General features: G+C 39.6%; 1 protein-coding gene across 3 annotated transcripts in view; it reads right to left on the bottom strand.

Moving 5' to 3' along the window:
- ADAMTS9 (ADAM metallopeptidase with thrombospondin type 1 motif 9) overlaps positions 1-27,552 on the bottom strand; it is a 184,180-nt gene that overhangs the window by 37,454 nt on the left and 119,174 nt on the right. For 2 of the 3 annotated variants that reach the window (XM_037136121.2, XM_037136122.2), the window contains 2 exons: positions 13,636-13,803; positions 5,491-5,664 (listed from right to left, as the gene is read on the bottom strand). In XM_037136121.2, coding sequence (XP_036992016.2) covers positions 5,491-5,664; positions 13,636-13,803 — 342 coding nt within the window. The remainder of the gene's footprint in view (positions 1-5,490; positions 5,665-13,635; positions 13,804-27,552) is intronic. The other variant, XM_037136123.2, reaches the window with a different exon arrangement.

Genomic DNA, 27,552 nt, shown 5'->3' with positions numbered 1-27,552 from the left:
ACTGGTTATCACCTGAACTCTCCACCGAGGCTACTATACTGAAGAGAAGCAGCATTGGCGGAAGATCTAAAATGTGCAGAACCCCCTCATTTATTCTCACTTAATCTTCAGCACCACCCTTCAATCCCTTTAACAAAGTCTGCCCTATAATCCCCATTTAGCAGATGAGCTAAAGAGAGATAAGGAGCCCAGAGCCCAGAGATAAGAATTCGATTTCTGGCCCTGGCTAGCAAGGCTCAGTGGATTGAGTGCCAGCCTGCAAACCAAAGGGTTGCTGGTTCAAAGGGTACATGCCTGGGTTGCAGGCCATGTCCTCAGTAGGGGGCGGGTGTGAGGCAACCACACATTGAAGTGTTTCTCTCCTTCTCTTTCTCCCTCCCTTCCCCTCTCCCTAAAAATAAATAAATAAATGAAATCTTAAAAAAAAAAAAAAGAAGTCAATTTCTCAGAAGAACACATGGAATGATCTTTTGTTAACAAATAATACTTCCAGGGCATAAACAAAATGATACACTAATGTCTGGATAGAATATTTTTCTCTTCTCCAATTATTTTGCCCTACATCTGAAAATCCAGGGGCTATACTGTGCTGCCATGAAGGCACACTGATGTCTCTTCCGCCCACATAGCCAACAGGCCTCACAATAAACAAAAGTGCTCCAGCATCATTGAGACCCCCATCCACTCAGTTCAACCACATGGCTTAAGGTCTGATCACCAACCAACTGGACCAAGAATTTTATTTTTAGAAGTAGGTGGGGGTGATCACCCAGTCAAGGGAATTCTACTTTGATGCCAACTCTGCAGTGAGAGGCTGGAAAAGCCATTAAGAAGGAAATAAAATTATTCAAGTTAGGTAACTGAAAGGCAGGGGAATATAAAGATTCAGAGCATGTGTTCAGAGGTCAGGCTGCTAGGCTTTGAATCCCAGCCTTATTACCTGGTAAATGCATAAACTTGGATGAATTAACCTATCTAAGCCTCAAGTTTCCTCACCTTTAAGTGAGGATAGAAATTTAATTACTACATTAGAGACTTATGGAAAAGGCTAAATGAGGTTCTCCACATAGTGTTCAGTCTATAGCTTAAATGATAAGATGTATGATAAGATGATTTAAAATCATCATCAGTTGTGGGGCCATTGTGCTATACAACTCTAGTGGGTACCTCTGCTATTGCAGCCTATAGAAACAGCACCTCCAGAGTTGTGCAGTGCACAGCATGAGTGGCTGTATAAAATATGTTGATGATGCTATTGTATGTATGCAGAACTTATACTTCTCAAGGTGGATGTGTGGTTTCTCTCTCAAAAAGAGGAGGGTGCCATTTGCTATGTGCCTAGCATGAAATGCATCTTGTCAACAAACAGGCAAATTTTAATAGTTGAGAGGGGGAAGCAAAAGAGGAAAGTGTACACTCAGAAAGCAAACAAGAGCTCTGATGGCTGCCAAGGACTACTAAGAGAAAGACAATTTGCTGTAAAGGGGTGGGCTGGGGAAACCTCCCGTTCAGTGGGCTCTCAGGCTGTGCCTTGGCAAGCTCACTGACATCAAGTCAAAGAGTCACTAGATGAAGGGAGGAAAGTCAAGACTGATGCCTGCCCCAACTAGGTATCAGGTTAAATGTCACAGAGTGAGTGGGTGAGAGAGGAGGTGGGAGGAAGAAAGAAGGTGAAAGCCCAAAGGAAAGAGATGACTGCAAACAATGGGACCATTAGTGGGGAGGAGGGAGAGGGAAGGATAGGTCTGGAAGGCTAGATCCCCACACATTTGAAGCCTATAGTTCTTTAAAAAAATCCCATTTAAAATTGCATCAAAAAATTAAACTAGGAATAAATTTATTCATGAAGGTGAAAGATCAGTACACTGAAAACTGTAAGACACTGATAAAAGAAACTGAAGAAGACACAAATAAATTAAAAGATATTCTATTCTCCTGAACTGCGATCTTGACAAAGAACAGCAAAGCTGGAGGCATCATGCTCCCTGGTTTCAACCTATAATACAAAGCTATAGTAATCAAAACAGTATGTTACTGGCATAAAAATAACACACATATCAATGGAATAGAATAGAGTACCTAGAAATAAACCCACACATATATATGTTGGGATGATTTATTACAAAGGAGCCAAGAATATACAAAGGGGAAAGGACAGTCTCTTCAATAACAGTGTTAGGATAATAGCTACCTGCAAAAGAATCAAATGGGACCCCATATCTTACCTCATACACAAAAATCAATTCAAAATGGATGAAAGACTTGAACATAACACCTGAAACCATGACACTCCTAATAGAAAACATAGGGGTAAGTTTCTTGACATCAATCTTGGCAATGATTTTTTGGATTGACACCCAAAACAAAGGCAGCAAAGGCAAAATAAACAAGTGGGACCACATCAGACTAAAAATAGGCAAAGGACCTGAACAGACATTTCTCAAAAGAAGACATACAAAATGGCCAATAGGTATATGAAAAGGCACTCAACATCACAAATCATCAAGGAAATGTAACTCAAAACCAGAATAGATATCACCTCACACCTGATAGAATGGCTATCATCAAGAAGACAAGAAATAACAAGTGTTGGTGACGATATGGAAAAAAGGGAACCCTTGTGCACTGTTGGTAGGAGTATGAATTGGTGCAGCCACTGTGGAAAACAGTATGGGGGTTCCTCAGAAAATTGCAACCAGAGCAACCAAATGAGGCAGTGACCACACTTCTGGTTATTTATCCAAAGAAAACAAAGTCACTAACTCAAAAGGATGTATGTACCCTATGTTTATTGCAGCAATATTTACAACAGCCAAGATATGGAAGCAACCTAAGTGTCCACTGACGGATAAAACATACAGAAAATACAGTCTCTCTATCTCTCTCAATTATACATATACTTTATTCACACATATATATATGAATATAATTTAGCCATTAAAAAAGGAAATCCTACCATCTGCAACAACATGGATGAATCTTGAAGGCATTATGGTGATATAAATCAGACAGAGAAAGACAAATACTGTATGATATTACTTATATGTAGAATATTTAAAATACCAAACTTACAAATATGGAGAAGCTGGTCAAAATGTAGAAACTTTCAGTTATAAGATAAGTAAATCCTGGGATGTAATGTCTATCATGGTGACTATGGTTGACAATACCATATTGTATATTTAAAATTTGCCAAGAGAGTAGATCTTAAAACTTTTCAGCATAAGAAAGACAATTTGTAGGTATGTGAGGTAACCAAGTGAAGTAAGTTGGATGGAAAAGGGCGAGAACCATATGATTTCACTTATATGGTTCACTATAGCTAATAGTATCAGTATTTAGCTATATAGCTATACCATTTCACTATAGTTAGTGGATATTAACTACAACTTACTGTAGTAATTATTTTGCAATATATACATATATAAAATCATCATGTTTTCACCAAAAATGAATATAATACTATATGTCAATTATATTCAATAAAACTGGAAAAAAGTGGAATAGCCACAGTACTAGTATGAAATAATAATAAAAAAAGCACACAGTATAGTATTTCATAATGTTCTAAGAGAATGAATATAGTATTGAGTCTTGATTCTTCCATTTGCTAGCTATGTGGCATTTGGACAAATGACATTGGCTCTCTGAACCTCATTTTCCTTAACTGAAAAATGGGGTCATAATAATAATGCCCACTTTGTCTAGTGGTTATAAAGATTAAGTGAGGTGGTGAACAAAAAGCACTTAACGCCATGCAGGCCACAATTTACCCCTGTTATAAAAATTCCTCCTGGTAGTAAATTTCTGTCTTACTATTTGTATCTCTAAACCTTTTACAGAATGCATTTTCTTTTTCACATTTGAACTTACTGGGATAACATTGGTCAATGACACTATGTAAATTTCAGGTGTACAACTTCATAATCTGGCATCTGAACACTGTATTATATGCTTACCACCTGAAGTCAGTCTCCTGCCATCACTGTATTTGACCCCCTTTATCTTCTTCAACCTCCCCACCTCCTTTCCCTCTATTAACCACCACACTGTTGTCTGTGTCTATGAGTTTACTTCTCGCTTGTTTGATTAGTTGGTTGCTTTCAGTCTATATTCCACATAGGAGTGAAATCAAATGGCTCTTGCACTTTTCCATCTGATTTACTTCACTTATCATGATACCCTCAAAATCCAATATGTTGTCACTATAACTTACTGTAGTAATTATTTTGCAATATATCAAATCATCATATTTTCACCAAAATTTATATAATACTATATGTCAATTATATTCAATAAAACTGGAAAAAAGTGGAATTGCACTTTTCCACCTGACTTACTTCACTTAGCATGATACCCTCAAAATCCAACCGTGTTGTCACAAATGGCAATATTTCATCTTTTTAATGGCTGAGTAGCAGTCTATTGTAGACGCAGGGTGGGACAAAAGGAGGTTTACAGTTGTGAGCACGTAAAACACAGAGTTTATTCTTGTGTTATTATTTATTAATTATTGTATTATTTGTATTTCATGTGAAACAGTTTATTCTCATATTATTTATTAATTATTGTAGTATTTATTTGTATTTCAACTGTAAACATACTTTTGCCCACCACTCTGTATTTACTACATCTTCTTTATCTAGTCATCTGTTGAAGGACACATGAGTTGTTTCCATGTCTTAGCTATTGTGAATAACAGTATGCATTTTCTATTTCATTCCAATATCAGTGGACATGGTTTTGCTTCCTAAAGCTCTTTCCCCCCTATTCTACCATTGAATTTTCTGTTCTGGATACAGAGGTTAGCTCCTATTAATGTCTTACCTTTTTAGCCAGACTTTTCCTTAGGGACAGTTAGTATATTCTTTGACAAAACATTAATATTGTTAATTAATAATGTTAATAATGTTAATTAACATAATAATGTTGACTAAACATTAACATTTTCTTTAACCAAACATTAAGTGGGAGAAAAACAAGTCTATTTCATCAACAGAGCAATTCTTCAGATTCCATGATTTTCTTAATGTTGTGAAATACTTCACTAATTAATTAATCGGGGTTTCTGGTGAGGGCCTCTCTCCTACCTGACAGCCAAGGTCTGGGAGGAGGAGGAATATAGTCCTACTGGAGTCTGACCGTGGCTGTCTGCCACAGAACAACCAAGTCGAGATACACGTGTTTAAAATATTTCATTCATTTCCCTTCCTCCTGTGACAGTTAGCTGCATGCATTTGGCCTAACGCCCGTTAAAGGTCTCTGGAGGCAGCCAGAGTAGGAACATTCAAGGACTCAGACAGAGGAATTTTGAAAAAAGGAGGAGCCATCCCAGCCTGGTGGGAGTGAGCTGCCTGCCTCTGACCACAAACCTTTGGGAGCAAGCCAGCCTGGTCACTGTGCTTGAAGGCTTCACAGGGGATAGATGTGATGATAGCAAGGGGGTTGAGTGAAATGCCTGGCAAGTGACCACTTCATGGCTCTACTTACTTCTTGCCATTCCTCTGCCCTCCAAGCATAGAGAGGACACAGCGGGGCTTGGCAGGTGCGCTCCGACTCGGGTCTGACGTAGGGGTTGCACTCGGTCTCGCTGCCTACCTTGCGTGTTCCCATCTGACAGCCCACATTTCTCCGCTGCACGCCTTGGCCACAGGACACAGAGCACTAAGAAGACAAGAGTGTGTAAGTGGCAGCTTTGGGTCTTTGGGTCTTTGGGTGTGTGTGTGTGTGTGTGTGTGTGTGTGTGTGGTAGGGGGAGCCACAGACCTGAGGAATGCACCCCTAATCCAATGCCTTTCACAGCTATCACAAGGATTTCTAATTTCTAATGAACAGACCCAAAGTAAGGTCTTAAATCTGCAAACTCACTGCCTATCAGTATTGATGAGTGAGGAAGGTATTCAAGTTTCAGGAATCTCTAAAGTTACCAAAATTTTAGGACAATTGAAGAGACTGAGACAGATCATTAGGAAACATTTAGTACAACCTAGAAATAGAGCTGCCATGTGAAATAAAAATCCCAAGTAATTTCTATCTCAGAGGATTTGAGGTTCTTCTAAAGTAGAACTACAGAACTCTACCAGAATAATTTCTTGGCAGGTTAAGAGTATAGCCCAAGGAGCTGAAACTTTTAGGACCTTGTATGTAGAATTATTTTCTCCAGTCTCTTCCTTTTCTTGCTCTGGAGACAGAGGAATTTTTCTAAACTATGGAATTCACCAGTATCTTTGTCTATCTACAACCTAAGTTGACTACATAAAAATAAAAGCTGAGAAGGAAAAAAACATTTCCTTAGGCACGATGTTTCAGCTCTCAACAAATACTGTTCATCAGGCTGAAGCATTTGGTCGACCAAGTTGCAAAACACCATATTAAACCTGCAATTAACTTTCCTCTAAATTAATTTTTAAATGTTTTTTTCATTGATGGATTTTATAATCTCACTTACAGTCAGGCCAAAAATTATACTCTTTATTAAGGCTTTGACAGAAATGAAAGGCGCCATCTGATTGAAAAAAAACCCCAGCATACTATTATACTTAGCAAGTTGAAATTTTTACCAAGTTTTTCTGATAGCTTTGCCTCCATTAATTTGCCTGGCATTGAGAAAACAAGTTTAACATACATTAAAGCCATATGCCTAAGAGGAAGTCTTAATAAAAAATAGAACCATGCTATTTTAAATTAGGAAAAAAAATGTTGTCCAATTAACCTGCAGTAAGACTCCTCTCATTCTGAGCTAATGGAAATGTGGTATCAAGTACACCCACTGAATTTTGCTGAATATTAATTGTATTGCCATTTCAGATTTCCAGATCATAGGCACCTCGGGAAATCGCATTGTTTCAGATGAGTCTAAGCTAGGCAGGAACTCAAATGTTCACAGCAAAGCCAGCTAAAGAGAGGAAATGTTTTGGCGCAACACAGCTATTATTGTTTGGATTTAATTGTATTAATTGGATTTAAGGAGTTTGTGACCCACAAAAAACAGACTTTTAAGGTCATCATATGCTGATGGAACCGGGGGTGCCAGGACACAAGTGACTGCTTTATCTACAGAGAATGGCCATATAATGTTATGGGAGCCACACGTATAATATTTCCCATTGATTACCCTGGAAATGAATGAATGGTAGCACGGGAGAGTTACCACATCAATGAGAGAAACATTCAAACGCTGTCATCATCAGCAAACAACAACCCAAAAAGCCTTTGGCTATTTGAATTTGGGGTCTAAAATGTAAAACTGTACATGTCCAGAACAATGTATCCAAATGGCAATACAAAGGAAGAAAAGGAACATTTACATAAACAAATTTGAGTTGGGCACAGGGTTGACACATATTCAGAAGCTCACGATGCCTTAATAGCCTAAGGAAGAAGGAAATGACATTAAAGACTTTTAGACTGCATACTATTCAGGCTGTAAGTCAATGAAACCTCTTTTTAGTCCTATCATTATTGAGTAAATTACATATGGTTGGACAAAGGGAAAGTATTAAGAGCCCTAAGTGTGCAACATTTAAAAAATCACTTCCTTCAATGTTTGATAATTTTTCAAAAAGGCAAATAGAGACACAGGGAAGTTCAATTACATAATATATCTTTGTGGCTTCTGATTTTTATTATGTCGAAACCAGCTTTGAAATAATGCAAAAAAGTTTCAGCCTGACTTAAATGCACAACAGGCACAAGCTCTGCCTTTCTGCATCCTGCATCCACTGTAATCTTTGTCCAAATGAAGCAAACCGCCTCAGCTCCTTGTCTGGGCTCCAGTTTTCCTCCTGTGCTGTCTCAGGGGACGCAACAATTTGCATACACAGCCAGCCAGGCTTGCTTGGTGAATTCTGAGAGATTTGTGCAGAAACCCCATGAATAAAACAACATGAAAAAAACCTCGGTATGATCCTGGAGGTGGTGATGGTGGTGATATGTGCACTTGCATGTGCTTAATTCTTCTGGTTTTACTTACTACATCTTTTGGTTAGTTTGTAGAGAAAAAAAGATGAGCAGTCTCTATTAATGTGTTCCCCACAGCCATCATTCTGCGCAGTACTCTATTTGTGCAGGTTTAAAAGTAGATGTTTTTAGTTCCGAACTACTGAGCCGGGAGCTGTTTCATCTCTCTACAGTCCCTGCTGTGCAGAGCTACTATGCAGAACTCACTGACTTGATGCTTATTTACTTCCATAGATAAAAAGAATCTCTGCGGAAGTTCGGATGCTTGGGGAATCATAATATACACTTGAAACCCTGGAAAGAATTTCAGATACTTTCTTCTAGTATTACAGTGGTCACATTATTTAAAGGAGAGGCTAGCTTGAAAAATAACTATATGAACCAACTATAATAATATAATTGGTAACAACAGAAATAGCAAACTTTTACTTAGCATTTACTACGTACCAGTCTCTAAAAGAGGGTTTCTCAACCTAATAATTCCTTTTGGTTACAGACTGTATCGTGCATTACAGGAAGTCGAGCAGCACTGCTGGACTCTGCCCACTAGGTGTCAGTTGCATTTCCCTTGCCCCGCCTCGTGGTGGCAACCAAAGCTGTCTCCAGACATAGCCAAATGTCCCAAGGGCTACAAATTCACCCTGGCTGAGAGCTGATCCCAATGTTAAGCATTTTACATAAAATACCTTTTGTATTTTTTAGTAAATTTTAGGCAGGTATTCTGCAAGTAAATTAAGCAAAGAACAGAGATAATTACTCTAACTCACTCAAAACAAGAAAAACAAAGTCAAAGTAAATTCTGTCCCAAGCAATGTACTGAGGATAGGTACTGTGGACACCAGTTTTAAAATACAATACTAACAGGATGCAGCCTTCTGCACAGTGTCAGGTAGAGTGCAGGTGGGAAGCCTGTATGCAGGCAATTCAACACCAATGCTCATAGCTCAAACACAAACACAGTCATGAGAGCACACATCTATCTTTAAAGCAACTCCACTTCTCACTGACCAGATGCATATGATTTCCTTGATTTCTCAAAAGATGAAGCTACGTATTTTCCATGTTTCTCACTTAAATACTTGCAGAATACTTCAGAATATGACACCACAGCTTCTGTTCTCATTGTAGTTAAGACAAAAGCCTTGTCCTAGCTGGTTTAGCTCAGTGGATTGAGTGCTGGCCTATGGACTGAAAGTCTGCCAGTTCGATTCCCAGCCAGGGCACATGCCTGGGATATTGGCTAGGTCCCCGGTTGTGTGAGAGGCAACTGATTAATGTTTCTCTCACACATGTTTCTCTCTCTTTCTCCTCTCTCCAAAAATAAATAAATAAAAATCTGAAAAAAAAGGTAAAAATCCTAACTCCAAGTGGCTGGTTGATTCCTAATGCAATCGCCAGCTTCTGTTTTGAAGCTGAATTGAAGAGATGGAAAAAAATGAATGATTTCCCTCAATCGAAGACAGCACTGATTGTAAGCACAGCATTATGTTTGTATCAGTGAGACAAAAAAACAACAGCTATTAATTAAATCATGGCATTCCAATTGAGTTGTAGCCCCATCCTGACCACTGAGATGGTAAAGAATAAAAAAAGGCAGGTAATTCAGGCTTGATGAATGATCCACTGAATAAATTCATGACTTATAAATTCTAATTGAATCATTTATTGTTTTTGTTTCTGATCTTCATTTTTTTTTAAAAGGCCTTCTGTTAGGAACGGGATAAGGTAAAGAAATGTCACTCTGGAATGCTTTTTTATTGTGACAAGACAGAGCTGAGCCAGGAATTTGATGCTGATGTTTGCCTTAAAATTTCATAGGCACCTAACCTTAGTTCTTGATCATGTAAACAAATTGAACATGAACTTTTGAAAAAAAGATGCTTTAAAACTATAGTGAGGATGCTTTTCAAGAAAAGCATTCCTTTCTTTGGAGACTTTTTCTTTACAATTTCAAGATTTTCAAAAGATGTAGGTTAAATAAAACATTTCACTTTAAATCTCAAAGTGCCAATTTTCAGGGAGAGACTATGAAGATTAGTATAACTACCCTAGACTCCTATCCCAATATTCTATATGTCTTATCAGCAGGCATTTTGACAGGATGAGAAATTGCACTAATTATTCTTCCTACCTTGAAGAAGAGATGACCAGAAAATAGCTATCAGCAGAAAACAAAGGGACCAGATGTAAAATCTTCTAAATTTGGTGCAAATGGATAATCATTACTCTTGCTTTAATATCACTGCCTTAGGGATATTCCTGTTTACTACCAGATCATTAGTAAGCCAACAATCTTTAATCATGTAGACCATCTTTCTCCATCAGCCACCGGGTCTGAGTACTTTTAGGTATACTTTTAAATTGCAGAAATTGAATTTTGCATAAGCAGCACCTTGTCTTGCCTGCTTTTATAAATAATTCATTTCTGCAAATCAAATTAGGGCATTTAAAAGCTAGCCACAGACCATTACATAACTATGTGTACTTGTATCTTCTACAAAAGAAACTAGACTTTTCTAAGCAATTACTTTGAACAGATATGGTCTTTTGTGGAGAGGCATTCTGAAAATCCTGTTACCTTATGTTTGAAAAACAAAAACCACTCAGGACAACTAAATAATGAAGACATAGCCAACTTATCAGATACACAGTTCAAAACACTGGTTATCAAGATGCTCCAGGAACTCACTGGGCACTCCAACAGCATAAAAAAGACCCAGGCAGCAATGAAGTTTGCATTATGTGAAATAAAGAAAAATCTACAGGGAACCAACAGTGATAAAAAAGAAGCCAGGACTCAAATCAATGGTTTGGTGCAGAAGAAAGAAATAAACTTTCAACCAGAACAGAATAAAGAAACAAGAATTCAAAAAAATGAGGAGAGGGTGAGGAACCTCTAAGGCATCTTTAAACTTTCCAACACCCAAATCATAGGGGTGCCAGGAGGAGAAGAGGAAGATCAAGAAATTGAAAATTTATTTGAAAAAATAATGAAAGGAAACTTCCCCAATCTGGCAAAGGAAATAGACTTTCAGGAAGTCCGGGAAGCTCAGAGAGCCCCAAAGACATTGGACACAAGGAAGAGCACACCAAGGCACATCATAATTACATTACTCTAAATTAAAGAGCAGGAGAGAATCTTAAAAGCAGCAAGAGAAAAGGACAGTGTTACCTACAAAGGAGTTCCCATAAGACTGTCTTCTGATTTCTTAAAAGAAACCTTGCAAGCAAGAAGGGGCTAGAAAGAAGTATTCCAAGGAAAGGCAAGGACATACATCCAAGATTACTCTATCCATCAAAACTTTCATTTAGAATAGAAGCCAGATAAAGTGCTTCCCAGATAAGGTCAAGTTAAAGAAGGTCATCATCGCCCAGCCCTTATTATATGAAATGTGAAAGGGACAAGATAAAAACTATGAACAGTAAAATGACAAACTCACAGCTATTAACAACTGAACCTAAAAAACCCCCAAAAACAAAAAACAAACTAACAACTATGACAGGAACAGAATCACAGAAATGGAGATCACTTGGAGGGTTTTCAGTGGGAGAGTGGGAGGTGAAGGGGGGTGAAAAGGTACAGAGAATAAGTAGCACAGACAAGGGGAGGTTAAGAATAGTAGAGAAAATGTAGAAGCCAAAGAACTTATATGTACGACCCATGACATGAACTGAAGTGGGGAAATGTGGGTGGGTGGGGGTGTGCAGGGCAGAGGGGAATAAAAGGGGGGAAATGGGACAACTGTAATAGCATAATCAATAAAATATATTTAAAAAATCAATTGATTGTCACACACAAAAAATCCAACCCACTCAGGGTTCAAACATAATCATTACAGCTTTGTGAGGAATTTGAGACTTCCCATCGAGATCACAGGATACTGCAATAAAACTCACACTGTGTTTACCAATAAAGAGAGGAAGATTCTTTTGACTATCTTTTTATCAAAAGAATTGGACTTTAAAATGAGCATCATTTTACATGCTGTAAACTTAATATTCGGGGCAAGATGCAAATGGATAAATTGAAGCTGAGGAACCTAAAGAAAAGTAAGAGCATGGAAGTCTACAATAGGACAAGCTAATTAGTGTGGTTTCTTAAGTAAGGTTAACTGTGGACATTTACATGAATTGAACAGCTCCCCAAATCAAAGGCCTAGGAGTTGGGGATGACAGGAGTCACTTAGACAACCATTAAGGAAGACTGGTATGAAGCACTGCCTTGAAAGTGCATCCCTCAAGGAAACCAAAGGAGGATATGCCTCTGGCTGGGCACAGGTGCTTTGAGGATTAAATTAAAACAAAGGCGAAAACAAACATGATCAATATCTTAAAAGCCTTGAGAGGATCAGAGTCCTCTCTGCTGGAGAATGATGCAGAGAAGTGAAATACAGCTGGGAGGCATCAGGGACAATGATGCCACCTCAGAGCACTTAAGAAAAATTCACATTTCTAGGGGAAATGTGAATTTCATAGAAAATTACCAGCCATGTAGAAATGAAGGATTTTTCAGTTCCTTCTCACATTAATATGGATGCCCAATTCTTCTATGGGCCTTAGGTATCAAGATGTAGGCTGTGGAAAAATCAATCTGGAGGCTGCCAACCTTGAACCTAGTTTTTTAAAAAACTGATTCTAAAGAATATCCGCATGGTTCTTCACTGTCTGGAAGAACCACAAATTCACTCAGATCTCCTTGAATCAAAGCAATGGAGAGAAGGGAGCAACATGAAATACAGAATAAGTGAAAAGAAATTCAGCCTTAATTACTTTTAAGTAAGCACCTCCAACCACTCTGAGAAAATGAACAGGTGTGGAGTGATGAGATTTACTTTAAGGACCACATGCCAGTGACTTCAGTTCATGTATCCATTGTTTATAAAGAAATAGAAGTTTTGAGAATTTCTTCTTAAATGCATCAGGGAGACTCTCACACCCAATTTCTGACTAAATTACCAAACGTTTAGAATTAGCAGAGTCTAACCATAATCAGTTTCTTGGGCAGTAACACCCTACCCCTTATACACACATCACACTTATCCAAACAAATTATTCTTGAGAGCCTATGAGATTCAAGGACATGGCATTCGTTATTGCATTAAATCATCATAAGAACTAGGTGAAGTAGGCTCAGGAAGGTTAAAGAAATCACCCAACGTTACATAAACTAGGAAACGACAGAGAACTAACCTGCTGTCCCCCACCTCTCTTATATACAAGTAAATGGGGAAAGAAATAGTCTCTAATACTTTATATTGACAAGCCCTTTCTTTAAGAACCTTGGAAGTAAATTCGGACTCATTTCCTGCCGGGTGACTATTGTCAACTTCACTGCAATGTGAATTAGTGGTTTTCTAAGTAGTGAATGATAATACAAATGCCATTAGGACAGCATTGAGCAGCTACTCTGCTAAATGTCTGATACCTACACCTGCTACCACTGAGAATTAATCCGCACAACCACTCTACTGCAGGTAGCATTCAAGGTGCCAAGGACTGAGGGCACTTGCCCGAGATTCCGCAGCTAATAAGTATCCTCACAGAGATTCTTCCCTCCCAGTCCCCGAGCTCCCCTCTGAAAAAAGAAAACTAGGCACAGGAACACAGACCAACATGCTGGTCTCAGCCACATGCCTGAAGGTAATGAAGCAGTCATAGAGGAGAAGCATTGCTCACCTGACTCCAGGCGCCAGCCTTCCACTTGGGGCATCTTCCTCCTCGGCACTTTCTGTGCCCATTTGGCTTAGCAAGGTGTTTACAGTAATCACTTTCTAAATGGCTTCCATCTTTTGCCATGCAGTAAACATTTCGTTGTTTATGCCCTCGACCACAAGAGACAGAACACTGAAATATAAAGCAATGGCAAGGTTGTTGTTGTTTTTTTTAATCACAGTGAGTTTGATAAAATTGTGTGTTGTGAGATGTTAAGATCATGCTTAACAGGAGTTACCATCCCCCCATTTCCAGCGCCATTTTGCATAACATCTCAAGGCACAACCTGGAAGGCAAGTAGCATTGGGGGGAAAAGTGTCTACAGCATTGTAGCAGCAATCCTGTGTAGTGTTTGGGGCCAGAGTGGGCAAATCTGGATAATTTAGGCCAGGAATGAAGCCCACAGACCTGAAATTGCCATGCAATTCTGATTTAAAGAATTCATCTTACTATGAATAAGGACTTCTTTTCATGTCTCATTTCATGCAGTCTCTGACCAAGATATTTCTTCAACAAAATGCCTCATGAGTCACTGATTTGGATAAAGTTGCATTTCCAAAATACAGCTGTGTCCAATTTCCTAATTAAATGATAGGAGGAAGCTCTTCGCCATTTTTCAGAGGATAAAGTCTCAATTTGGGGAGGGAGGCATTACCTTTCAACTTCGGTCTGCAGGTTCACTGAACTGTTTTAAATGTGACCTTGTCTGACCACATCTAAGCAATCTGACTTTGATTTCAGATTAGGTTTCTCAAAAAGGTTTAAGAATCAAAGTGCCCAGGGAGTTAAGACAAAAATTTGATATGACAGCTTCTTGTAGAACAGGCAACAGGCTGCCCGAGTGAATGCCTGAGATATTCAACTTCCATTGCCTCATTAGCAATTATAGGAGTCATTACTACTTGGCTTATAAGCTTGCTGGCTCAGGTTTTCATGACACATTATTTCCCAATATATAACGTTCTTGCTTTCCAGAGGGAAATGAGTTTAAGAATGAAGGAAAATGTGAAAATGCAATGAAAACATATTTCAAGTGCCATTTCCTTCTATTCAATATTTCTTATTCCCTCTACTAACTCTGTGACTTTGTTAACTTAAATCACTAAAGTGCCCTTTCATGTGTCATAGATAAATAGCACTATGTAAAACATGCAGCCTGATATCAATTCAACCACCATTACCATCCAAGCATGCTCAAAGTTATACCATTCATAAACTTGCCAGACATGTTTTTCTAGTAAATACAAACCATCATAAAAATTTCAGTAGTAGCTGATAGATTTAAAATATGTATTTTAACAGGTGTGATGCTAACTTTTTATTTTAAGAGATGGTTACATTGCTGTTTTCAATTGGGCTCTCATCTTCTGTGTATTATAATTTGGTGCAGTCATTCTGGAAACCTTAATAGAGTAGACAGTGTGGAAGGAAGGAGCCAACTCTGAATATCTATACCAAAACTAAAATATCCATAATTCAACTTACAGTGTTCTAAAGTGCCTTAAGACTTTGGGATATGATTCTAGAAGGCTTTTAGGATGAAGTTCCCAGAAATCTTCCTATAAACCAGTGATCTAATGACTTGCACACAGGTATTCCCCGTTATTAGTAACTAATTTTAATATTAAAAATGTTACTTTGATAAGAAAATAACATAAGGTCACAATTAGAATTTGGGGTGAGTTCACTTGTTCATTCAACATTTATTAAGCACATACTAAATTCTAGGAATTATGCCATGCATTGGGGGTATAGTGATGAAAAAAACTGATAATATTACTCCTGTCTTCATAGAAGCTTATAGACCAGTGAGGAAAAACAGCATTAATCAAGTGATAAAAAAAATAAATGCTTATTAGTTGAGCTGAGTGTTATAAAAGAAATGGTCTGGAGTGGTTAGAAGAGGGCTCCCTGAGAAGACATTCCCTGGGGCCAGAGCGTGCAGAACTCACAGATTACAACAATGTATTTGGATTTTATTCAGCATGCAATGGGAAATCACTGAAGAGTTTTTAAGTCAGGGTAAGACATGGTCTTATTTTTCTTCAAAAATTCCACCTTGAACACTGAGTGAATGATGGCCAGGAATGTAAGTGTGACTGAAAACAAGAAAACTGCTCAGGAAGCTATTGCACTTATCCAAACAAGAGGTGACGGTGGCTTAGGATAGGGTGTAGCACTACAGTTTGGGGTTGGTGGATTTACAACACTTTTTTTAAAAGTAGAAATGATAGTACCTGATGGATCAGCTGTGGGGTGGAGGAAAGAAGGCAGAGTCAAGGATGATTTCTAAATTTCTGGTATAGGCAACTGGATAGATAAATGACAGTTATGGAGATAGGGGAAACGACATTGGGAGTCAAGCATGTATTTATTTGTAGACAATAAGATTGGCTTAAAGGAGACAGATTTATGGATGAGAACATTTGGTTTATTAGGGTGAAGACACAGACATAGCTGTCTTCGAGTAATCAGATGAACACGGATGAATTTAAAGCAAGTCTATGCTCAGGGATAGTCATTTCAACATAGAAGCAGTACAAACTGTCCCTTAATATCGAGAGAAAGCAGGGAGTCGACAGAAATAATGATTTAGTAATCTAAATCAGTGGTCATTGGAAGAGGTAGCCTAAAAGTAGTCAGCAATCTTCAGAGGCAGAATTAGAAAAGGCACAGCTTGCTCACATTACTTATATGCCAGGCACTGCTCTAAGACTTGAAATGCATTATCTCATTTAATCACCCCAATAACCATAGAGATAACTGTCAGGAACAGTAACAGCACAATGAACACAGTTAAATTGCCAGGATCACTGACAATTCATCTGAGGTGCAACCAACATCTTATTTATTGCCCATGAAATGAAGATGAGTGAGTAAATTTATAAACATGTTGACTTAAAGACTGTGTATTAGCTGGATTAGGTGGGTCTCACCCATTTCTATATACATTTTTCTTGTTTGGGACCTCAATGTAACTGTCTTGGAAAAAGAACTCAAGATTTTGGCAGGACTCATTGCATATACTATTTGCCTACAATTGTTAGGATCTAAAAGCAATTAGAAAATGCTCCGTGTATCCAATCTGATAGAAAAACTCTTTTCATTTTGTGTTTTTTAATTTACCAGTGAAGAAAAGCAGCTGCTCACGGAAATTTTCATATCCAACAGTTCACTGGGTTATGACCCAGTTATGACTTCATAAAAGAGCTAAGACTTTGATAATCAAATGAACACAAGTTTCAGCTCTATATTCTGAGGGAAATTTCCATCTGATCATTTCTAGTCCTTTCCCAGGCACTGACTTTTGCATTGCCATGTGTCACTGAGAGAATAGTTACATTTAGTGTGTCACCTAGTACATGTTATTTATTGGCTACATATCTGAGCATTCTTGCTCTGGAAAATATTTAATTCTTTGACTTTGCAGCTAAAATAGCCTCCTGGTTTGCCAATAGAAATGTGACATTTATTTTTCCTCTGAGGAAACAACCCAAGTTGTTTAGGAGAATGATTTCCCCACCCTCAACCTGGAGCAAGACTCCCTCCCAAACAATGTAATCTCTGCTTGTTACTTAGAAATGTCAAGATCTGCATCTCAGATGCCTGGTCTCTCAAGGTTTCTGTGAGGTCTTTGGAAGGGGATGTTTAATGTGGAGCTTTGTTCAGGTGTTGTTTTACCACTTGTTACAATCTAAGGTCTATGAATCTGAAATCCTTGCATTTGAGCTCCTCTGGGGAAAACAAAACTCAAGGCATGGGCAGTCTGCTTGTAACCTCTACAAAAGGCATGCCCCTTCTGAGTGTTAGCTCCAGTGTGGGTGTGGATTTGGGTCTGGTGTGCTGTCCCTGGCCTTTCACTTATATTGAAGGGCATAATCTCTCAGTCCTCAAGAAGCCAAAAAACAACCCCAGTGTGTGCCTGGAAGAGACGGGCTGAAGACCTAAAGACAATGAGAACCCTGAAGTTGCTGAGGCTGCTGAGAACCTGAGCATCCAAATGAAGATAGAGGACCACCACAGAACTGGTAAGGACTACATAGGAGGAATAACAAGGGGAGGGTGGAGGTCAGGGATGCACACAGAATAGGGCTAGAAGGAAGCTTCTCAGAGGGGCTGAAATATGGTGGGTGGAGTGTGAACCAGGATGGCTGGGTTACAGCAGATGCCTCCTAAATGTGAGTTAATACATGGTCATGGTCCAGGAGGATGGCCCTTACTATGTCTGGGCACAGTTTTGTTTATCTAGGTGATTCTCATCTCCAAGTGATCTAGATACATGAGATTCTGTGTACATGAAATGTGTCTCAGAGGATGGTGATCAGCTAGTCTATATTTCCAAGCACAGGACTGGCTGACAGCAAGGTAGAAATCAGGAAGCACTGAGTGGCCATAGGAAAGGTTATATACCAGAGCCATTAAATCAAGACTCTCCTAATCTAAAAATTTTTGACAATTGGAAAGCTAACCATCACTCCAAGACTGGTGGGCAAAGTTCAGTTTTGAGACAAGAGACCTTTAATTATTATTCAAGGCCTTTCTCTGTGATGCTCTAAAACATGATAATAACCTCTAAATCACTTCATTTAAAATGTTTGGTTGTGTCTTTTCATAACAATAACCAGGTCTTCTTGATTCTACTCTCATTTTAACTTTGTTTAACAAAACATAAAGTCAACCTCATCTGGAAAGTATGCTATCAGAATGATGCAACGCTTGCACCCACAGTTCAGCCGCCTTTGCTAGTCACAGGCTGAATGAAGTGAGTGCTGTGTATCACACTGTCCAGAAAGGTAAAGGTAAAGGGATACCAGCCTGTACCTGCTGCTACACTGAAAAAAGAAAGTGAGCACAAAGATATAGATTTCAGGATCAATGTTTCAAATACTAATCAATGCAAGGTGTGGAAGACCACATGGCCTTGTCTCATCGCAAAGAACTAGCAGCAACTCGCACAGGTTTATTTACTGCCTTCCACACTGCAGGCAGTCAGCAAATATGCATGGAAATGAATGAACCCATAACTCCTGGAGCCATCACGGAAGTGAGGAAATGCCATATTTTCCTAAAGGTAAACAAAGATAAAACCACCTAGAATCTGCCCCACAGTGCTAAATGCTGAACTGATCTGGCATAAGCTATTTAGTTGCAGAAAGGCGCCCCCAAGAGCATTCCTTCCATTGGAGCACGACTATCCTAAGAATCCTAAAACATCAATATCAAAGAACCTCTGCACCACAATGTTCATAGCAGCACAATTTACAATAGCCAAGAGTTGGAAGCAACCTAGGTGCCCATCAGTAAACGAATGGATCAAAAAATTGTGGTACATATACACAATGGAATTCTATGCTGCAGAGAGAAAGAAGGAGCTACTACCTTTTGCAACAACATGGATGGAACTGGAAAGCATTATGCTGAGTGAAATAGGCCAGGTGCTGAAAGAAAAATACCATATGATCTCACCTTTAACAGGAAGCTAAACAACAAAACAAACAAGCAAGCAGAAAAAAAAAACAAAGACACTGAAATAGAGAACAAAGGGATAGTGACCAGAGGGGAGAAGGAAGGGAAGTTAAGGGGGAAAAAGGGGGAGGGATTTGGAGGAACAAATAGGAAGGACACAGGGATGAGAACTGGGGGGGGTGGAAATGGGAGGGAGGTGGGGAGCAAGGGGCGGGGGAGGCTGGGATGGGAAAAATAGACAAAAAACTGTACTTGAAAAATAACTAAATAAAATCAATTAAAATTAAAAAAAGAAAGAAAGAAAAAAAAGAAATCATACTAGACACCTTCTACTGAACACTCACCATGAGTGGGAAGGGAAATGGGGCTGAAGGTGAACTTTGTGGCTCAGGCACTGCTAGGGCTCCTTTCCACAGATAAGGAAACTGAGGACTAAAGGGGTGACGTCACTTGCCTAGGCTCACAGACATAAGGTTAGGCTTCAAATCCAGCACCTCTGCCTCTTGAGCCACCGTTTTCTTCCTCATGTTCTACTGAAGAAAGGGTCTAGTTAAGAAAACAGGCTGCTCACCTCTGCTTACCCAAGGTGCCAACAGAAAACAAGGATCTCAGAGCAGTGTTTCTGAAGACTATTTTAGAGACCTCTGATTCCTTGGTCTCCCAAGAAAAGAGTAGCTAAGCAATGTTAGTATTTTGACTTTAATATGTTCTCCACCACATCATTAGCACCCTGGGAAGAAAGGCACTATGAAGAGCAAATATATAATCACATCAGTAAAGGGCCACATTTCCCTTTGGCCAAAGCCACACCCCATTTTCTCTTGGTCGTTTTTTAGGGTTTGTCTACCCTCTGGGGCGTGCCAGATACCGCATGGTAAATGACTGTTTTCCATCACTGGTGAAGGGTTCTTTGTGTGGTCATGAATGGAAGGTTGCAGGTTGTAAATTCTGGCCTGCTGAATCACCAAGGACTATTCTCTCAAATGTCTGAGCTGTACAGCATCTCAAATATTATTCAGTGCCTCTATTTATTTTACAAATTCAGCACTAGAGAAAAGGAGACACCGCATGCTCACAGTGAGGGAGGAGTACATGGAGGTTCAGGACTATGAGCGCCTGTCCCTAGTACACAATACTATTCACTGCCCATCACACTGGGGATTTGTGGTCAGTTCCAGAGTTCTGCACATGCTGCTCAGGAACCACAGCTAACCAGACAACTGATTCTTCCTATTCCGAGTCAGTGATGCTCACAGAGAGCTAGCAGGATGGACAGGGACTAGAGAAGCAAGCACAGTTTCTGCACCTCTGGCCTTGACATATAGTAAACACCAGTAGGAACAAGAGTTAGTACAACCATCTCTTGTTCTGAGGTACCAGTCAAGAAAAAATTCCAAGGGGTCCGTATGCATTCAGGAGCCCAGGAAATGACAGCTCACTGTCTTCACCTCGCTCTGAGATGCAGCATCTCAAGGCATATGTTTTAGAGTCGGAACTAAGCTGGAGTGCCCTCTACTATTTTATGCTGGTGCCATTTGGGATGGGTGACTTAACCTTTCTTGGTTGAGGTTTGTTCTCTATAAATGGACACAACAGTATTACCTATATTCAGTAAAGTTGTGCACAATTAGTGAGTCAATGCATGCAGACAAAGCTCTGTTTGTTTGGGCTGAACACTATAAAAATCAAAACACACTCACTATTACCAGACTAAATCTTCTATTCAGTGGAGTCTTTTAGACTATCTCCTAACATGCTGTTAAAAAGGTGAGCATTTTTTAAAAAGTATGTGTTAACTAATGGAACCTAAGATTAATATTCTAACTCAGGAATTTGCTGGGTGAAGGAGGGACTTAATCTGGCAAAATCTCACCTGTGGGCATGGGTGAGAGCTTCCCTTTCCCAAGGTCACAGAGAAGCGTACAGAGCAGGCATAAGTGTTGAAATGCCTTCTCTGCTGCTGGGCCCTTCCACTCTTACAGACCGTCCCTCACTCACATAGTCTCTTCTAACCACAGAAGACAGGAACAAGTGAGGGAAAGAAAGACCACCTCCGAATGCCACATCTCTTTTCTGCTCCATGATTTCTTGCTCTCACTTATTATCTCAAAAGCTACTCCTGTTTCTCATGTGTTTTTATTATGTTTTTTAAATGTCCTGAAAAACAGATTCAACATCAGTGATCATCATTACTGAATACATATCCATTCACTTCTCTGCTCTGGTCACAGTTCTTTGTCAAAAAACATCTTATTAACAGGTATGACACATTTAGGAATTTTTTATAGGGACTCTCACAACACAAGAATGGCTCTGAATGGGGGCATCATGGAACCAAAGTGACTTAGGCGGAAGGAGAAAAAGCTTTGCCAGGGAACAAGGGCTATTATGTCAGGGCGTAAAGCCAGTGCTGACAGGCCTGCCTGTGGCTGTTGATGTCCAGGACCACCATGGCACTTCATTCCTTGAAAAGGAGCTGAGAAAGCCTAAGGCTGGCAGGGAGCACCACGGTAGAAGGCAGATGCAGAGTCACAGTCTCCCAGCTAGAGCGGGTATTAGGCCACCATCCCATCCCCATTGCCCCGACATCCCCAGCCTTTGCAGTGCTACAAAGGTCTAAGACTGCAAGAGAAATGGCACTAGGATCCACATGTCAGCATTTGGCACACACTTGTAGGTTGCCATCAATACTATAGCCAACTAGGTGTCCTTGTATGTGCCTCCTTAAGACAAGGGCAGTGCCAGGCAAGTGGGGGAGACCGGAAAAGGTGCGCGCTTGTGCCCACCACCTCTCATTACTCCCAAGAATTACGAGGCACAGCTTCCCCCTCCCAACCTCAAAATAAAGTAAATTTATACAGGGAGGGGTATAAATTGTAACATTAAATATAGCACTATATGAGATGATCTATGTAGGTTGCGAAACTCAAATTGAGGTTATTTTTGTTCTGTAAGAATTTAAATACTAGTTTTTCTACTTACAAGGATAGAAAACAAAAACCAAGCAAATCTGCACAAGCAGCTTCTTATGGCTTCGATTGTGGCTACATCCAGTGGTGCCCCAGGAACTTGAGGCATCTTATATTGCCAGGCTCTGTGACCCCTGCCATGCCCTCCAATTCCCCACTCCCAAGCACTTTTTATACAACTCTTTTTATACAACTTCTTTTCCCTTTCAGCATCATGCATGATGATTACTTGTAACTGACTTCAGCAAAATAACGATATTGGCATTTTTCAGGAAAGAGATGAAGATGGTACAAAGACCCATACTCTGTGCTTGCCACAGGATTATCTATGAAGGTAGCTTGGAAGACAGGGAGGATAGTGGGGGAGATATTTGTTCCAGGATCCTCATTCTCACCTGTTGCAAAGGTAAGCAAAGAAGTGTCCAAGTACGTAACAGATGGAAAAGCTGTGACTGATGAGAATGGTGACCAAAGTTTCTTGGCATTCTGAAGGTGGACTGTGATTGAAAGCCCAGGTAGGAGGGCTCAAGTCTCCCTGGAGATGTCATTCTGCTAGAAGATGACTGTGCTCAGGAACACCCACTTGTGACTCGTGCTACTGTCACAGGCACCCAGAAAGCTTAAAGCATCTTTGGGAATGCCTCTACAGAGAACCATGCAGGTGGTCTCTGGACTTTCATGTACCTAACCAATGTCCAGCCCTTGCATCACTTCCTTCTACCAAAGAGCTAGTCTATGTTTCATTTAGTAATTTGAAAGATACTAGGACAGAGTTGGATTAATTGCATTTTCCAGTTTTGCTCCTCCACCAATCTGGTGTGAAAAGGACATCTTTACATCCCAACACATGAAGCATCTTAACTCTGAAAAATTTACAACTTTTTCTGAAAAGTAGTCCATGTAATCAATTTCCTTTTGGGTAGATATCAATGCTACCTAAGAACTCAGATGTGCATATATATCTGAGTTTGTATCCAGAGAAATATATCTCAGAAGGAGGGGAAAGGTCTTTTTAAGCATTATTAAATTAGATGCTCATCCTCCAACTTTGCATTGCTGTACTGAGAGTTCAGATAAGACCAAGTCACTGTCAATATGCACTATTCAAGTTCTTGGTGGCTTTCCTTGTCTCCTCGTCCTGCTTATCTCTTGGTAAAGAATTGGCTCAAAAGTACCACTATAAAAGAACGAGTAGAAGCAATAAAAACTAGCTAAGGTGTAAGTGGCTCATGACATGGAAGACTTAGCATTAGAAGTGGCTAAAATTATGTTTGATGGTTTTATGTGAATTTAAATTATTCCGATACTACACTGACTTATTCAAATGGAAATACGAGGATTTAGGCAGAAGAAGATAATAGTTATAAACTTGGTTTTGGAGTCAGTCAGACCTGGTTTGACCAATACTCTCTTTAACTTTGTGCAAGATACTTAACCCAGCAAGTATTTCTTTCCCATTTTGTTCACTTAGAGGTATGAAATAATGGCTAATAAGCACCTCAAACTAAACATGTTCAAAACAGAAGCCCTGGTCTTCTCTGCAACTCTGTTCTTCCTACAGCCTTCCCCATTCCCATCAACGGAAACTGCATCCTCCCACTTGTCCAGTGCATGGCACTTGGAGTCATTGCAACTCCTTCCTTTCTCTTGTTCCCATATCTGAGTGTTCAGCTGATCCTTCAGCGGTACCTTAAAAATACATCAGACTCTCATCACTTTCACCACTTTCATTGTGAACATTCTCATCTGAGTTACTGCAGTGGCTTCCTAATGGTCTCTCTGCTTCTATATTTGTTCCTCCTCTAACGTCTTCTAAATTCAGAAGCCAGAATCATTCTTTTAAAACAAATTCATGTTCCTTCTCAATCCCCTCTTCCCTCAATAGCTTCCTACTTCATTGAGCATAAGAAAACCCTCGTCCAATGTTCTAACCTCCTGTGGCATACCTCCACATTCCTCTTCCACAACTGTATCTCTATTTCATATTCCATCCCATCCCCTCTCTCATAGTCGTACCTACCTCCTTGCTATCACCAAGATATGCATGGTGTACTCCTGTCTCCAGGTCTGACCCTGGAATACTCTTCTCCCAAAGGTTTTCCCAAATCTTTGCTTGAATGTCAGCTTCCAAGTGGAGACTTGCCCGACATCCTTCAAATTACAGTTTCTCCCTCCTCTTCCTTGCTATTTCTATTCCTCTTCTCTAATTTATTTTTTACCTATGTCACTAGTCACTTTCACAATATATAGTTTACCCTTTCTTTCTTGTTTGTTATCTATAGTTTATCTCCCCAACCCCAATAGAATGTAAGCTCAGTGAATTCAAGGATTTTTGTGTTTTATTTGCTGCTATATCCCCAGCAGCTAGAGCAGTGCCTGGCTTATAGAAAACACTCAAATACTTATGGGATACATAAATGAATGCATGAATCAGTGAATGAATACATCTAAAAGAATCTAGAAGCACTTCTATCACAAGAACTTTTAAGGATTGAGTAAACATTCTGCACAATGCTTAGCTCACTATACAGACCAAATGAATAACTATTGCTCCTTCCGATTGCCTGTGTCTATTCAGTCCAAAACCAGCTAAGCACTCTTGTGGTTTAATACTTAATTTATGGTTACTAGACTAAATACTTCGCTGGGGACATCTAAAAGAAAGGTTATCTGAGAATGTGATATAAGATAACAGATGGCAAGCAGCAGCAGGCAGGAGCTCAGAATGCTCCACTGACCTGCAAAGCCAAGACTGACATGGAAACCTTGGCTCTGAGCCACGGATACCACCACATTCCCTGGGTGTCACAGAACATATCTCTTCCCCAAAGATGTCACCCTAGAATGATACCTTTGACAGGTGGGAAAATGTAGATATACAGATTTAAAATAGACTACAAAGGAATGTAATAGACAAGAATGGATTCTATCGAGGCCAGGTATTATCTATTTCCATTCCAGGGGGAAACATCTGTAAGCAGAAAACTGAAAACTCATACTTTTGTTCCAAAACATTGTGTCAAAATGTTCAACCTGATTTTTTAAAGTTTTCTTTCATTTAGAAAAAGGCCTTAAAATTATACAATACCCAGGACTACAAAACCAGCATGAGTCCTGAGATCTTGTAACTGTACAGTGAATTTGACAGAAATGAATCATTGCCACTGCCTGCACACTCTCTACAAACTAGCCACTACAAGCCTCTCTTTTAAGGGGATAATTGCTACCTAAATACTAGGATCAGGCCATGTCTAGAAAGAGCTAGTTTTCTCTTTGTAAAAAAATTTTTAAAAAGATTTTCAGAGACAGAGAGAGAGAGAGAGGGAGGGGGAGAGAGAAACATCCACTTATTTACACACTCATTGGTTGATTCTTGTATGTGCCCTGAATGTGGATCAATCCTGCAAATTTGGAATATTGGGATGATGCTCTAACCACCAGAGCTACCTGGCCAGGGAAAGATCTAGTTTTCTTAGTCCTGTAGACCTCTCTGTGCAAATGTGCAGAATAGCATGTCGTGCTGTTCTAGGGAGCTGTAAATGTCCAAACCGTCCAGGGACAGGCAACCCTTTTCAGAGCTCTGGTCTGGGAACTCCAGGTAAGCAAGTCCAATTTCTGAGTTCCTTTAAAATCCACTCAAAACAAAGTGCAGTGTTAAAATTGTTTTACTCAAAATTGTAACGATTTAGCTACCTCTCACTTTTGATAACTAAAATAAACAAAACCAGGGGCCTGGCTAAAAACCTGTGGGAAACATTCAGATCCTAAGGACTAAGCATCCATGGCTTTTAAAATGCAGAGGAGCACTAAACTGGTTTCCACTTGGACAAGAGACTGTTTCTTTTATGTGTCACACATCAAAATCAGTATTTCTAAAAGTTTTGAAAGCCTTACCAGAAAGGAAGTGGGAAAACATGGGGATTGGGGGTCAGTACGTCTGGAATCCAAGATGTTTATAAGATGTTGGGAAACTTGCTTAGCCTCCCTGCAGCTCAGTTTTCCTACCTGCATAATAAGATCCATTTTGCAAGGATTACATGAGGATTAGCGGTAATGCATATAAAGTACCAAACCAGGGCTTGGCTCATAGCGGATGCTCAGTAAATGGGGACCTTTGCTATTATTTCTCCACTTCCAGTCAATTCTACCTGGTCAACTTCAGATGGGCACCTTTGTGTGCCACATCAAGAAATGTAAGACTGGCCCTGGCTGGTATAGCTCAGTGGATTGAGCATAGGCCTGCGAACCAGAGGATTGCTGTTCGATTTCCAGTCAGGGCACATGCCTGGGTTGCAGGCCAGTTCCCTGCAAGCTATTTCCCAGCAGGGGAAGCACTAGAGGCAACCATACATTGATGTTTCTCTCCCTCTCTCCTTCCCTTCCCCTCTAAAGATAAATAAATAAAATCTTAGAAAAAAAGACTGGTTATCATTTGGTGACTGTGATATGGAAAAGCTCATTATTTTGAGAAGTGAGCTTTTCATTGGTAGCTGTGTCTTCTCACTTATTTTTTCACTAAAGATTTGCATGTGTCCAATTTATAACCCAGAAATCACTGGTAAGTTTATAATTAGGTAACAGGCAAAACTCAATATCTAATTTAATTAATTAATTAATTAATTAATTTCCTCACTGGAGGATAGGTTTTTATTGATTTGAGAGAGAGAGAGAGAGAGAGAGAGAAAGAGAGAGAGAGAGAAACATTGATAAGTCGTCTCCTGTATGTGCCCCAGGTAGGGATTAAACCCACGACTGAGGTATGTGTCCTGACTGGGAATCAAACCTTCAACATTGTTGGTGTACAGGACCACCTGATCCACCAGGCCAGGAATCAATTTCTAATTTTAAAGGGCTTTTTACACAGTCCATTAGTAATTTAAGGTTTCACTTAATTCTGGAAGGTGGCACCAACTTGTCCGGTGAAGAACCAAGACCTCTTATACACTGGGCACCAGTGTGCATCTCTTCTTTTAATAAAAATTTCCATGGTTTTCCATCAAATAACATTTAAACTTTGTCAGAAAGGTCCAGTATTTCATTAGAGCTTAGGTCCTATCATAAAATTTCTGATGTTGATGACAGTGTCTTGGGTTCATTTTGCTTCCTTTTCCTCTACTGATAGATTTCTTCTCCAGTCTCCATACTTTGGAGTCACTACTAGTTTTTATGGCCATTGCTAGTGATGTTTTTGAAGGAGAACAGCTGAGATTGATTTTTCTCATAGGCCCAGGAGATGTATCACCTAAATGTTCTCTGACCCACCAATCTTAGAATTGTGCCTGTTATTGAGTCTATGTATGTGTGTCTGTGTGGCGTGAGATGATTTGGAAAGTGGAAAAGGACCATGTGGAGAGGCAGAACTTCAGAAACTTTCTTCCCCAGAAATTCATGTACTGAAAAGCCAAATTAATGCCACACATCTGGGAAAGCGGAGCATCTATGAATA

The sequence above is a fragment of the Artibeus jamaicensis genome, unplaced genomic scaffold, assembly GCF_021234435.1.
Source record: "Artibeus jamaicensis isolate MK-2021 breed Jamaican fruit bat unplaced genomic scaffold, CSHL_Jam_final contig_519, whole genome shotgun sequence".
Lineage (NCBI taxonomy): Eukaryota > Metazoa > Chordata > Mammalia > Chiroptera > Phyllostomidae > Artibeus > Artibeus jamaicensis.
Note: the sequence above shows the minus strand (reverse complement) of the source record. Positions and strands in the feature narration are given on the sequence as shown.